Source organism: Sylvia atricapilla, chromosome 21 (genome assembly GCF_009819655.1).
Source record: "Sylvia atricapilla isolate bSylAtr1 chromosome 21, bSylAtr1.pri, whole genome shotgun sequence".
Classification (NCBI taxonomy): domain Eukaryota; kingdom Metazoa; phylum Chordata; class Aves; order Passeriformes; family Sylviidae; genus Sylvia; species Sylvia atricapilla.
Genome location: NC_089160.1, coordinates 2,507,820 through 2,522,597, shown reverse-complemented (window position 1 = coordinate 2,522,597; position 14,778 = coordinate 2,507,820). Strand labels below are relative to the sequence as shown.

The 14,778-nt window shown below is 45.2% G+C and overlaps 1 protein-coding gene across 2 annotated transcripts in view; it reads right to left on the bottom strand.

The window, feature by feature from the left end:
* Positions 1-977: 977 nt before the first annotated feature.
* AMOT (angiomotin) overlaps positions 978-14,778 on the bottom strand; it is a 61,410-nt gene continuing 47,609 nt past the window's right edge. For both annotated transcript variants that reach the window (XM_066333932.1, XM_066333931.1), the window contains exons 8-13: positions 11,963-12,112; positions 10,336-10,526; positions 8,377-8,499; positions 7,528-7,760; positions 6,544-6,768; positions 978-5,557 (exon numbers count right to left, since the gene is read on the bottom strand). In XM_066333932.1, the coding sequence (XP_066190029.1) occupies positions 5,457-5,557; positions 6,544-6,768; positions 7,528-7,760; positions 8,377-8,499; positions 10,336-10,526; positions 11,963-12,112 (1,023 nt within the window). In that variant the 3' untranslated portion in view covers positions 978-5,456. The remainder of the gene's footprint in view (positions 5,558-6,543; positions 6,769-7,527; positions 7,761-8,376; positions 8,500-10,335; positions 10,527-11,962; positions 12,113-14,778) is intronic.

Genomic DNA, 14,778 nt, shown 5'->3' with positions numbered 1-14,778 from the left:
CCACTTTCAAGCAGCTTCCCAGTAAACCCTGCTCCTTCCCTCCCACAGCACCAGGAGAGGGGAGAGATAAATTAGGAGGCAGCAAAATGCACCAAGAACACAGGAACAAAAAGCACACGGCTCTGGTGAAGGCTGTGATGTGGAAAATACTCACAGGGCTGAAGGCTGCTCATGTGCTGGATGCTCTCAGATGTCTGCAAAAGGTTCCAGGCATCAAAGGAGAGGTGGCTGTCCCCGCAGCTCCAAGTGCTGCTAATCTGACTGCTCAAAGGTGTGAGGTGTGGGCAGCTGCAGGGCTGGCCAGAGGGAAAAATAACCGGGAGGCTTAAGGGAAGAGGCTGGAATGACAATTACTTTGTCCTGTAAAATCTCGGATTAGAGTTGAAAAGGTAAAGACAGAGGCCAAGCAGTAGCGAGGACTAGGGAAGGTGAACATTGGTTTTTGTTTTACATTCCATAAGCTTTTCATACTAAACAAATTTACTGCAAAACAAGCGAATCAGTGGAAAAAAAGCTGGAAACACAGGATCCATTCTTTAAAAATACACGGATACACATTTACAAGACTTCTTAGTGCATATTTACACTGACTATTTTGTTTTCTTTCTAGAACTAAAGCTGCCACAAACCTTCAAAGACTTAAGGGCTGTTTCAACAGCTGAATTACAAAGCAGCCCAGTCACAAATTACAAAATAAACTTGGACGGTTTAAAGAAAGGGGGAGAAATAAACCATGTGATTCACTTCAATGTAGATTTATATAGGAAAGATCGTTCTCTTGACACACTGTCTATGGTTGTGAAATGGTAAACTTTAGGAATTTAATTCATGCTTTGATATTTTGGGTCCCAGAGAGAAGCAGCTCACTGGACCACAACCCTGCTGGGAGGAAAACTGCTCAAATCCATTTGCCCCCCAAAAAACTCTACCAGATGATGGTGGTGGAAACCAGACTCTAAAACCAACTTAGCGGAAGATCTTTTTGAAAAGAAAATGTATTTTCTTCATAAATACAGTACAATTACATTTTACAATGTCTTTTTACTTCCTAGACATAAAAACACTAACTTTTACAAAAGAGTTCCTATACAAATACATGAAAAGAGACACCCCCCATGTCCCCCAGCCCTGGCAGCACAGGGAATCCCGGTGAGCTGTGCCAGCCCCAGGGAGGAGAAGCTCAGTTATCCCGGGTTTTCCTGCCCCAGGGAGAGGAAAGCTCAGTTATCCCAGGTTTTCCTGCCCCAGGGAGAGGAAAGCTCAGTTATCCCGGGTTTTCCTGCCCCAGGGAGAGGAAAGCTCAGTTATCCCGGGTTTTCCTGCCCCAGGGAGAGGAAAGCTCAGTTATCCCGGGTTTTCCTGCCCTAGGGAGAGGAAAGCTCAGTTATCCCGGGTTTTCCTGCCCCAGGGGGAGGAAAGCTCAGTTATCCCGGGTTTTCCTGCCCCAGGGAGAGGAAAGCTCAGTTATCCCGGGTTTTCCTGCCCCAGGGGGAGGAAAGCTCAGTTATCCCGGGTTTTCCTGCCCCAGGGGGAGGAAAGCTCAGTTATCCCGGGTTTTCCTGCCCCAGGGAGAGGAAAGCTCAGTTATCCCGGGTTTTCCTGCCCCAGGGAGAGGAAAGCTCAGTTATCCCGGGTTTTCCTGCCCCAGGGAGAGGAAAGCTCAGTTATCCCGGGTTTTCCTGCCCCAGGGGGAGGAAAGCTCAGTTATCCCGGGTTTTCCTGCTCCAAGGAGGGGAAAGCTCAGTTATCCCGGGTTTTCCTGCCCCAGGGAGAGGAAAGCTCAGTTATCCCGGGTTTTCCTGCCCCAGGCAGAGGAAAGCTCAGTTATCCCGGGTTTTCCTGCCCTGGGCACTCCGGGTGTGTCTGGGAGTGAAGAGCCTTGGTCCTGCTGGAGCCACCATGGGTGTCACCTGCCCCACACGCTGCTGACCCCACCAGGGGCTCCTGGAGCAGGAGGTGTCCTTGGAAATGGGGTTGGCTTCAAACTCTGCCAGTCCCCCCAACTCAGGCAGCCCCAAAACATGAAGCAAAGGCGATGCTCAGCTTTCACACGGGGCAGAACTTCAGCCCCACCACACGAGGTGACCTCAGTGTCCCCCTGCAGACTCCTGAGGAGCGACTCACACATCCCCTTGAGTCCTCTGACACTAAATCGCTGCTGTGAACCCTCCAGGAGCTGCCAGGTAGGAGCTGTTTAATTCAAGAACATTGGGCCAGGTGGAATAAAAATCTCTGCATTTTGGGCACTTCCCCAAGCAGTGAAACCACAAAGGAACTGCCCAAGGGAAGGACTTGGGAGTTTGGCCTTCCTGTAAGCAGTGAAAAGGAAAGAGGAAAAATAACTAAACTTCATTTTCTTGTTTTTGCTCTACAAAGAAGAATATGTGGCTTTCTTTATAAAAGCTACAATTCTGCTTCTAATACCCGAGTTCAAGAAAAACTCTTAGTCTAAAATTTTGGTTTGCAGAAGTCGTTGCAATCATTGTTAAAAACCACTTTCTACCAGAACTGAGCTCTACAGAAGGCAAAGGAGCTATGTGTGCAGTTTGTCTCCTTAAAGCGGTTCCTGTTTTAAAAACAAAATAAAGATCTGTGCAGAGACTGAAGGCTATAGTACACATCTTCCTCAAAGCAAGCAGCTCGTTTACATTCACATCAGGATGGCTCTGAGGAAGCTGCAGGGGAAGAAGACATTCCTGATGGCTCCCCGTTTGTCAGCACAGGAAAACGACCTCCAGCTTCCACTGCAAAGTTTTGGGGCTTTTGCTTTTTTTGGAAGAAATCGAAAATTACAAAATAGGGCAAAGAGCCTGACTTAAGCAGAATAAAACTGCACCATCTTCCGAAATTACTTCAATGGGCACAGAAATGCCAAGGCTCCTGCAGTCCTGATCCAGTCCATTTCTGGAGGAGATAGTCACTGTGTTTTATTCACAGGAAGCTCTTATGTCCTTTTTGAGTTGTAAAAATAAAATGCAGTGGCACTCCACTTGAAAACAGTGAGCTGCAGGGAGGATAAAGCAATTCTTGTCACCTGAACAGCCACCACTGATGGGGGAAAATCAGTTTTCTGAAAGAGGTTTTATCTGTAAAAGATCCAAATTTTCCCAGATGTTTTAGAATTAATGTGATTTCAGTGAGTTGTAACTCTTTATTTAGAGCCCTACAGTCGAAAAACTTCTTTCCAGATGCTGAGAAGTATTTGCAAAGATGGAATATAACTTTTCCTGACTCTAAAGGAAAAGCATTCAAACATCTCTCTCCCCCTCTCACACAGACACTCAATGGCATTTGATTTCCCTTGTTGTCCACTTCAAGCCAAACCCACAGAACATAATATAGATATTTATGCTGAAATGGCAAAAAAGAGATGGACACCTTGAGCTAATGAGAAAAGCTGCATTTTTAACCACTGTGGAGGAGGAAGAGCAATCCAATCATCCAGGGTGAGCATTACTTCAGAAAGTTGGATGGAATTAAGCCAAGAGAAATAAAAGCAAGACATCCTCAGAGATGAGAATGAGGTGGTGGTGGACAGTGTGCCTAGGAAATGGTTCAGAGAGAAGGGAGGGCTGGAAATGTCTGGAATAAGGTTGTCCCACAGGGTAGAGCCAGGCAAAGCCCTGCAGTGCAGCTCTGCAGTGGGGAGGGGGACATCTCCCACCCTCTGTCACCTCTGCCTTCTGCAGGACTGGCCTGAAGATCCCTAAGCAGCAGCAAATCTGCCAGAAACGATGGGAAGTGTTTTCCTTGGGTTTTAAGTGATTGTTGCCAGAAGGAAAGCTCGGGGCTGAGCTTGAGGCAGCACCTTTGCAGGGAGAGGCACCTCCTCTCCCCTCTCCCTGTGGAATTCCTGGGATCCCTGTTGGTCTGGTAAGGCCATTTCATTTGAACACCACAGCAGTAGTGTCAAACAGGAATTAAAGACATTCACGAACTCCGTGATCATTAATTAATGGGTTTCCTTATTTTGAAATGAAAATTTGGCTACTCCAATGCTGCACAGAAAGCTGAAACTAGTCAGGTCCCCAGTGTGTGACCACTGGCAAGTGAAATATTTTAACATTCAAGTACAAAAAAAAAAAAGTAGTTTTTAACAGAAATTAATATTGAAGTGTTTTAATAAAATGCAAAGACAGTAACAAAAAATACTCATGTACTTCTATTGGTCTTAATATTTCCTTATAGTTTCTGTAACCAAAGCACTGCTGCATCTCTGCTAGTTCCCAAAAATCTGGAAGAGAACCTCATGACTTAAATATGTAACTTTCTTCTGTAATGCCTCTGGGACTTTCTTTAAGCTGCTCTCTCCACTCAGATGAATTCAAGAAGCATTTTGAAAGGAGAGAATCTGCCTTCTGAACCTTTGCAAGGAGCTTCTCTTGAAAGCTCTACCTCTGAGGCTTTGCTGTGTGAAAAAGAATCCAGTCTCTCCAGAAAGGAGGGACATACAAAGTTGAAGGGCATTTGAAATATAGAAAAGTCTGCCATGAAGAAAGATCTCCATAGATGCAGTAAATTAAGCTGTTAAATCTGAAAAAAACAACAGGGCCTCCCACTTGAGCTATGGTAAATTTGAAGTAGTTTCACTAAATCCAATGGAATTACCATGGCAGAAATCTGATTGAACAGATCAGGGCTGGGCCTGTAAATTCTCCTTATTAATTTATGTAAAACATGAATGCAATATATTATTTACTATCCACTGTACAAATTATTGAAAAAGTACTTAAGTATAAAAGTATGGCAAATCTTGCAAAAGGAACTACAAACATGAAATGCGACATTAATCACCGGAGTCGTTTGTTTTAATAATGATATAATTAAAAATGAAATTTGGGAACTAAAAAAAAAAAAAAAATGTTACCACACTGAAAATGGAAATCTTTTCAGCCTATAAACACGAAATACCTGTTCTGAGTTCTTACACTGAGAGGAAAGTGAAAGGGAAATCTCCCTTGATCACAGCTCAGATTTATAGAAGCTTCCCAGAACACCTGTACTCCAAAACCATAAAGTGATGCTCACAACAATGTCCCTGGTTCTGATCATTTTAAGGCCATTAAGATCACCTTACTACATTCAAGCTAGACATGTAACCAGCACCTGTGAGAGCAGGTACTTCTGCTTAAGAGACTTTAAAAACACTGAAGTGAAATATCAGCTGTAGTGCACCTAAGGTCTAGGGTTTTTTTTTCTCCAGATGTTACCATATCCAGTATTTAAAAAATAAAGGGGGAAACTTTCAAAGAACAAGTGTTATGGGTTTTTTATAATTTAGAACAAATTATAAATTAACCTGTCCAAACTTTTGAGACATAATATACAAGAGCAAACAGCTGAGTATTCTTTTATTACTCAGGTACTACATTTCTTTTTTTTTTTTTTTCCCAATAAAAATGTCTTTAAAAAATTTCTTGCTACTGTTCTCCCAGCTCAGATCCTGGTACAGCCTTTCAGATGAGGTATTCTACCATCTCTCCATCTGGGAGGTCCTGCCCCACAGTCTGAACAGGGGCTTTTCTTTCAAGAGTGCTGGAGTGGAAGAGTGGCCCATCTATGTGATGAGGAAAAACAAGAAACAGACAATTAAAGGTGTCACTTCAATGAGGTTAGAAATACGACATTAACACTTTAAGTCATCTTGTATCATTGGCCAAAGACAGCTAATGACTTACTTAATTTTTAAAAACTCAGTTCCCACTCATGCAGCCAGACAAATAAAGCCATTTTATCAAATTCCCTTTGGGCACCTCCCACTGATACACAAATCCACATAAAACTGCAGTGACTGCATTTAAACCAGTGCAGGGAGGGTAGATTTTCAGCACCAGACCTGTTCTCCCTCAATGCCCATTAAACAGCAGAGCATGGGCAGGAGGCAGAGCCCAGCCAAACACTCTCTGCCACAAAGAACAACAGCATTGTAATGTGTCTGTAAGGAGAAGAGGCAAGGTTGTGTAATCTGCATTGATTTGGCAGAGTGGGCTGGAAAATGAGCAGCTTTTGCCAGCTGGGAGCTCTGTGGGAAGCAAATTCAGCTCCTGGGACAGTCACTGTCAACTGGATCTCCAAGGCTGAGGTTAGAGCTGTGACTGGATGGTACCAGGACAGCTTCACTGTGATAATTCCTTCTCCCTTCCCCTCTCTGAGTCCACCTGGCTTTGGATGCCCACTCAATGCAATGGCCAGTTTGAACAGCCCATTTCCATGTGTTTAAACCCCACATCCTACTCACAACTTACTTCAGAGTAGACACTGACTCAGAGACTGCCCAGGGATTTGCACCTCCTGTCCTCAGTTCTCAAATCTTGCTGCACCTCCCTGCCAAGGTGCCATTCTTCAGGCTTTTTTAAAAATTCCTTCAGTGTTTATGACCACTCAAACACCATCACACTTGTCCCTGAAATCAACTTGTCCTCACAAAAACTAACCCCGGTTTGCCTGGAGGGAGAAAGGGACATCAGGGCTGCCCCAGAGACGGTGAGACAGTGGCAGGGTCCCCCCCGGGACTGAGGCTGAGTTACCTGTTTTCTCTGTTACCTGTTTTCTCTGCACTGTAGGCCAGGTTGGTGCTGGGGAGTCGTGCTGGGGTGGGAGCTGCAGGGGAAGGAGCAGCTTTGCCCTGCTCACTGCCTCGGTCTGTCTGGGTGCTGCAGTCTCTGCTGCCTGTCTTGGAGTGGGCTGACAGCAAGGGCGTGGAGGGAAGGACAGGAGAAGGGGTGGAGGGGATGGATTCCGAGCGGTATTCTGTTCCCAGCAGAACACCTGTGGGGGAAAAGGGAAGGAAATGTCACAGTCACAGAAAACTGACTGCTATCAGCTCTGCACTGATTGCTCCAGGACCTGGAAAGTGCTCCCTCCCTCCCCAAAGAGGCAGCACTGGTTTGCCTTTCCACAGCATCTTCCACCCCTGGGTGCTGAAGGAGCCAAGGAATAGCAGTGTCCCCATTTGCTGCTTGCACACTCTGAAATGACCTGCAACAGGTCCTCATTTACATTTCAGAGGTTTTTACTCTCAGTTTTGGGCCCAACTTCTCCCAGGAAAAAGAAAATCATCTGGGATTTGCTTTGTTACAACTTCATTTCTCAAAAGAACGCTGTTGAGCCATTCCAGACAGGAGTCATGTTGGTGCAGGCACAACACTACAGGATGGAAATCCTGATTAAAATCTCTGCTCCAAATCAAGGAGACTTTACACCTTCAGCCAGCTGAAAGCAAGTGCTTGGGGGCCCTGAAAACTGTATCCCAGGCATCCCTAAGGTCAGGTGGCAAAATGGGAATAAAGGCTTACAAATTTAATGGCAGAGCCTGAATATCAGAAGTCACTATTTCCCAGAAGTGATTAAAAGAAGCAGGTATTTCAGATGTATCCCATCTTGCAGCCAGCTTTACTGCAGGCCACGCAAGCTGCTCTCTCTGTCCAACACATCCTCCTCTGCTGCTGCCTCCCCTCCAAGCAGCGGGTCATGGATCAGAATTGCCCCTGATATTTGGAAATTTTGCCCCTGGCATTTGGAAATTACCCAGGCTGCCCTTCCAGCTCTTGTCCTCCCTCTTCTCCTCCAGGATGGGGGTGCTGCTCAGCGTTGAGGAGTGGGACAGCAAGCCTGAGCCAGCGTTGGAGATGGACATGAGGGATTTGGCAGGTCTCATGGAGGAGAGCTGCTCCGTCTTGCCGGGCTCCTTGCGGGAGCGCTGCTGCAGCACTTTGATCATGGCATCCTTCTCAATGATCTGAGCGTGCAGGGTCTTGATCCTTTGGGGGAAGGAAAAGGGACAATGTAAGTGTCTCCCCTCTCACTGGGCTGAGGCCTCAGTGTCCCCAGGGCTGGGACTAGGGCTCCCTTAGGCACTTGGAGAGGTGGAGGGAGGATGCCAGGAGACTGTCCTGGCCCATAGAGCAGATCATGTGAGAGAGTGTGAAACATCCAGCCACCTCTGGCCACTGGAAACTGCTCTAAACAGCCATGGAAGGAGCTCTGAGACTAACCTAAGAGTTATGGGCAGGACATGAGAACAACAGAAAGAATTAACACACTTTGGGGAGTCTGCATTGGGCCTAACCCCAGGGGAAAACATCTCTGTGAGCCTGTTAAGGGGTGGCTGGAGCCTGGGGTCTGATGAGGGTGCCCTGAAGAGAGAAGAGGAACAAGCTAGATGCAAAAAATCTAAGACAAGACTTTTTTGCATTAGCCCTCAGTATCAAGACAGGTTTTTGGATTGCTGTGTTTATACTTCCTTGGCCAAATGAGCATTTGGCATCACTGCTGCTGGTGAAGGCACAAGAATTTCTGGTTCTGAGGCATCTACCCAGGCAGTTAATTTCAAATCCCTGTCCCAAAGAAGCCAGATAGGAACAAAGTGCACTTTACCTTCCTTCCATGTCCAGACATCTCCTGTTGGCCAGCAGGATCTCCTCCTCCTCCTTCTGGATGCGAGCTTCCAGTGAGGTGTCATAGCTGGGGTTGGGCGAGTGGCTGATCACTGTGGTGTCCCTGGAACAAGCAGGACAGCACATGAAGGACCTGCTAAGTCTGCAGCTTTGCCCTCAGCAGCACAAAAATACCACTCAAATGGAACTAACAAGAATATCCACTGTTTTTTTGGAGTTTAGGCTGGCTCAGTGTCTTCCAAAAATCCAACTCCTAATTTCATTTTGTCCTAGGGAAGAGGGATTACAAAAACATGCAGATCAACCTCCTTCCCAACTCAGGCCAGTGCCTCACCTAAACTGATCACTGCACTACTCTAAACTCATCAATGAGGCAAATCCAAGGACACAAGGAGGGGAAAGGAACACCAACTTCAGACAAAAAGCTTTTTCCTTTCCCCTTCCAACAGTATCATACAGGGGATGTGAATATCAAAGGCAACAAGGCATGGAAATTTCTTCTAAGCAGCCTGGTTCAAAAAATTTGGAGTAGGGTGAAAAGAGTTCCAGACTGATTCCATATAAGGCCTAATGTTAACACTGTGGTAGTTGGTCAGTCCACTAAGCAAATAATGAGTATTTCATTCTTGTGAAATGAATTTCTTCCACTTGTGAACGTGGAAAAGCATGAGAAGATCATTCACCAAAGAAACCCAACCTGACCCAGTTCCTGCCTGGGGTCTAAAGCATCCTTCCTCAGCTTCCCAAGGGATGCCAGTTTCCACTGTTAAAGAAAAGGGAAGGAGATCTGGACAGTGTAGAAGAGGTTGGCACTGGAATCAGTGGAATCCAGATGGAAGTGGAAAAGCAGAGGCTCTTTCCTGACTGGACAACATTCTTGTTCATTTAATGAAACCTGAGCAGGCCTAACACATCCCCTCCCACTCCATGATAAACAATAGACCAGGCCCCGAGTTATCAGCCCACGCTGAAAATACAACGCGGCCTCTAAGCACAAGGAGCCTTTAGGGAATCTCTGGGGAGGTGGAAAAAGAGTGCACAAGAAGCATCAATGCCCTAAAATAACAGCTTCCTTCTGGAACGAGATAAGATAAGTCCTCAAACGCTAACACAGCAGATCTGCAGCTTCACCCCTGTAATTCCAGTGTGATTTTACAAGCTGGGAAGCCAGTTGTGATAACATCCCTATCTGGATTTGGCTCATGGAACAATCTACACTAAAATCTGCTGTCCAGAACCATAAACCAGTGAGCAATGAAATTACATGCAAGCAAAGCTTAATGCTAAGGAGTTGCACTCCAGTAACAGCTCTTGTTTACCAACCAGCTGAGGCACTTGGCCTATGTACAGCCATAAGAAGTGTTTCTGTACAGTTGTCTTGGAATGGGAGCTTGTTACCAAATTTCAGACACCCTTCCCACCCCCACAAGCAGTGCTTTCCACACACAGCAGAATGTCTGGAGCAGAATTTCCTAGTAGATGCTTCTGGTTAGTAATCAGACAATACCACCAAGTAATTTGCAAAAACATTCTGGAGAACAAGGAAGCCATTCAGGGTGACTGATGTGAATCACCAAGCTCACCCCATCTCACATGACTTCAGCAAGGACTGATTCCTGTTTAAAAATTAAAGAAAAACCCCAAGCCTCTTCTCCTTTGAATCAACAGCTTCTAGGAATGGCTCAGAACAATTCTAGTCTGGAAAATGGATCCTGCATGTGGAGGAATCTTCCCCTGGAAAAATGTTTCTAATTGCTGGCAATTGCACAGTTCCCAGGAGGAGCAGCCAAGCTCCACCTGCCTGCAGAATTCTGAAGAACTGTTCAGACCACAGGGTGAGCAGCCACAGGAGGATGGCATGACAACATTCCTGGGTGGGAAATATGACATTCAACTGGAAAAAGAAAATAACCCCAGCACTGTGAAAAGTCCCATTTACCTCTGAGCAGCCACGGTCGCAGCTGCATCCAAAGCAAACTGTCTCATCACACTTTCCTCCAGGTATTTTTGTTCCCACTTGGTCATGTCAGCTTCCAGAGCAAGGATCCTCTCTTCCTTCTCCCTCAGGAGCTCCATGAGCGCCGTGGCGTTGTACTCAGAGACATTGGCAGCCTGAGATGTGCCCTGACGCTGATTCCCAGGAGGAAAAAAACAAAAATAGCAATCTCAGGGTGCAGCTGGAAGGCTCAGGATTGGCTGCTTTGCTTTTTGTTGCTGGTTTAACACAAGAATCTTCCCCAGAGAGAAATGCTGTTTTGGGCAGGGTAATAAGGAAATACCTGAGATGGAAAATACTCCTCTCAAAGCCTTTTTTCCATGTGCAGAGCCCCAAATGTACATCCCAGAGCTGGACTGTGCTGTACAGTGATGTGCACAGCCCTTCCATCATGCCTGATGTAACACAAATTGACTCCCAAGTGTTCAGCAAGCACTGACTAGTATCATCCCTCCAAAAAAAAATACATCCAAAATATTTTTAAAGCATTTGGTTACTAAATTAACATGATCAGTGTATAGCTGGGGACTGAAATAATTTAGTTGTAAAGAAAGATTTGGAAGGCAGTGCTCCCTTTCAAAGTAAGGAAGCGTGGAGATTTGCTCAGATAATAGTTCAATGAATAAAAAATTGCAGTTTTATATGGAAGTCTCATGTGGGATTAGCAAGACATTTGACTTAAGAAATAAAATCAATGGTTTAAAGGAATAGAAATTGGGCAGACTAACTATTTTATGCTGAGCTCATAATTTTTAACCAAGACAGGAGAACAATTTTTTTGTGTAAATGTAAAAAGTTGTGGGGTTTAGAGTACCTGATCTTCCAAAAGTATAGCAACTTAATGTAACTCCTACTAAAACCAATGTAAAACCCCGATATTTAAATATCTATTCCTAGGCAGAGATGGAAATTAGGGGATAAAAGTAGCCTGAAACTAAATGTGATTTAGAACACAGGTCTGCATCCTATTTCCAGTAAAATTCAAACACTTGACAGTTCATCTGTATTTAACATGGGCTGAAGTAAATGCAATTCTTAACACACCTGCACAATCTGCTTCTCATTCATTCTTTTCATTGAAAAAGACTCATAATAATATTGCAATGCAGTCTGTGTGAAACTCCCATCCATTGCCATCAGCTGCATGTATAGAATTGGCTTTGCTAGTTCAGTCTTGTGTGCTTTTTTAAAATTCAAAAGGTTTTTGAAGGGCCTCTTTTCAGGCCAGTTGTCAATGAATTTTACATAAAATCCCAAACGATGAACAAGATTTAAAAAATAATTTCAAATAATATAAGCAAGGTATTTCCAGGTAAAGCAGCAGGTAGCTATAGCAATGACCAAAGCAGCAGCAATGAGGCTATTTCTGCATCTCATCACACGATGGATCCCCTATTGCTCCTTATCTAAACTCTCTGGTTGAACCAGAATTAAATCGGGTAAAAGCAACCCAACAGCCAGCAAATCCATGAATCTTAACTAGCGAGAAGGAAGCATTTTGGGCAATAAAAAAAGAAACCCACTGCCTTTCTCTGGTGCGTGGAAGGGGCAGGGGGCAATCCTGCAGTACCTGCTGCATGCGCAGAGACTCCAGCTCCCTCTCCAGCCGCGTGCGCAGCCGGTGCTCCAGCTGCTCCCTCTTCTCACACGCTGCCTGCAGCTGCACCAGCGCCTGCTGCATCTTCTCCACCTTCTCCACGTACACCTGCTTCTTCTTCAGCTGCAACAAAGCAAGGAAAAGGCAACAGGAAGGATGAGAACCAGCCAGTGAAGTTGGGGCTTTGCCAGCAGCCAGGGAGAATGTCCAGGTGAATTCCAGCACCCGAAGGGAGCCCACGGGAAAGATGGAGAGAGATTATTTATAAGGGCTTGAGGAGTGGGAATGGCTTCTCATTGCCAGAGGGCAGGAGTAGAGGGGATACTGGGAGGAATTCTCCCCTGTGAGGGTGGGCAGGCCCTGGCAGAGGTGCCCAGAGAAACTGTGGTTGCTCCTGAATCCCTGGAAGTGTCCCAGACCAGGCTGGACAGGAGCAACCTGGGACAGTGGGAGGTGTCCCTATCCAGAGGGTTGGAATTGGATAATCTTGGAGGACCCTTCCAGCCCAAACCATTCCATGATTTATGACTGCTGTCAGTGGGCCCTAAGCTCCTGCTCTGGACTGGGCACTGAGGATGTGACAGCTCTGTCCCAGCTCTGCTTTCCTGCTGGGTGTGTTTGTCCTTTTTGTCCTCAGTGACCCCACGGTAAGGATGGGGAAACAGAGGAAATTAACTGTGGCAAACATCTGAGAGCAGCAATGGACTAAGAATGGGCACCAGGGACTGAAACAGTGTTTGAGTGACTTGACACACGTTTCCAAGGTAACTGCAGCAGTGTTCAGAGCTGGTCCTCAAGTTGGGAACACTCTCAGTGCAATATTGAAAATTGCTGGCAGCATTTTTACAAGATTAAGCAGAAACTGAATCAAAATTTGTAGCATCCTATTGCAGTCTGGTCACCATAAAGTAAGAGGATCAAAGCACACATCAGCCATGGGCCAGGCTCTCCCCATGCCAGGCTTTTATCCAGGTTTATCCCAGCAGTCTGGACATTCTTCTTGCCCTGAGAGATCCTGCTCTGTCCCTGCCACTGCCCTTCCATCCTCCACTGTTCACCCTGCAGACCAAACTGCCACTCTGCCTCACAAAAACCAACAAAAAGAGTAACTGTCTCAGCTAGGTTAATCCACAGTTCAGGCAGAATAAAACCAAACCCAAATATGACTGAAAAAAAAAAAAATATATATATATATACCCAGGGCCCAGCTCTATTCAAATATAGGGAATACTGCACACCTGTGGGCATTATTTTCTGTTTAGGAAAAGACTAACAATTGCAATTAGCTGGCCCTGTGCAGCAAATCTGGGGCACTGCTTTTGTAGCTCTGATTGTCACACACCCTGAAATACAAAAATAGCAGGAAGAAGGCAACTTTTCCCAACAGCCAGAGCCAAAGAAGCACCACAATGCGAAACACAGACTCCCTTATGTGAGTTCAAAGAGCTGCTCTACAGCTTCATGGAAGAAAAGTCCACTGAGGGATATTAAAGACAAAAGACACCACTTTTGGCTCAGGAAGTCCTTCTTGGAAGTGGAAAGTATTCTGGGAAAGTATCAGAGCTCGCTGGCCCCATTCTGACAGTGTTCCCCAGGAATCTGCTCTCAGGATACTTTGAGCTGAACAACACGAGCTGTTCTTACATGGCACCTTTATTCCAAAAAGGTTTTATCAGATGTTTCTTTAAAATTTTTCCCTTTGCTCACTCCTGCTCCTTCAGGCAATGCAAAGAGCAGAGACAGAAAAATCTCCCAACACTATTTTAATCCCAGACATAGTATTTTTTCTTCTCTCCATAAAGTCAGCAGGCATCTAATCTCACAGTGTGAATGTTGCTGCCTTAGAGGATTTTCCCCAAACAAGAATTTTATAATAAAATTTACAATAAACAGTGAGCAATCCAGCCAAAGGGCTTCCCACCAGTGCATGTACAGCGGAAATGTATTTTTATAATTTGATTGCTCAAGATTTCAAGTTTGTTTGGAATGGGAGGGACGAGAACATTTTAATGTAACTTAATAGTCCACTGCTGCTCTGCAGAAAATCAATAAATATGTTCTATTTAATAAATCTTTTTATTCCAGATCATAGCACTTGATAACACCAACTGAAGGTTTGTCAGACTCCACTAAAGTGTGGATCAGTGCACCAGTTTTAAACTTAGATTAACAGAAGCTCAAAGTAGCCAGAAGTGATAAATATGGGGTCAGCAGCAGAACTCAGAAATTGAGAGCACTCAGTGTCTTGAGTTCTGACCTGGACAAGAGTGAGGAACAACCTGATAAACTCCCAGTGAAATACCACGCACGGAGCTGAAAAATAATCTCTTCAAAACCAGCTCTCCTCCCTCTCTCTTCTTTATAAAAGAAGTTAAGGATGAGGTGATGGACATTTGGTCTCATTACCTACTACAAAGCATTTAAATTTCTGAGCAGGTTTTTTAACACACAGACAAAATCCTGCAAAAGCAGCCACAACATTTTACAGTTTCCCAATTAACAAACCTGAGTATGCATATATGTGAATTAACGTTCTGGCCTGCATTCAAAGAATACCAAGAGCCCAGCCAAAAAAGATTTGCCAAAAAGCAGAATTAGGACACAGAAATTCCACTGAAACATTCACTTTGAACGTGCTCCCATCAGGCAAACCTGCAGGTGAAAAGTTGCAACACAAGCTGTTGCCCAAGTTCCCAGCACTGCCTGCACACGCCTGACTCGGGCACCAGACCCAACGTACAGGCACAGTTTGTTCAGTGGCTTTGCAGAAAGACAACATCTTTTTTCTC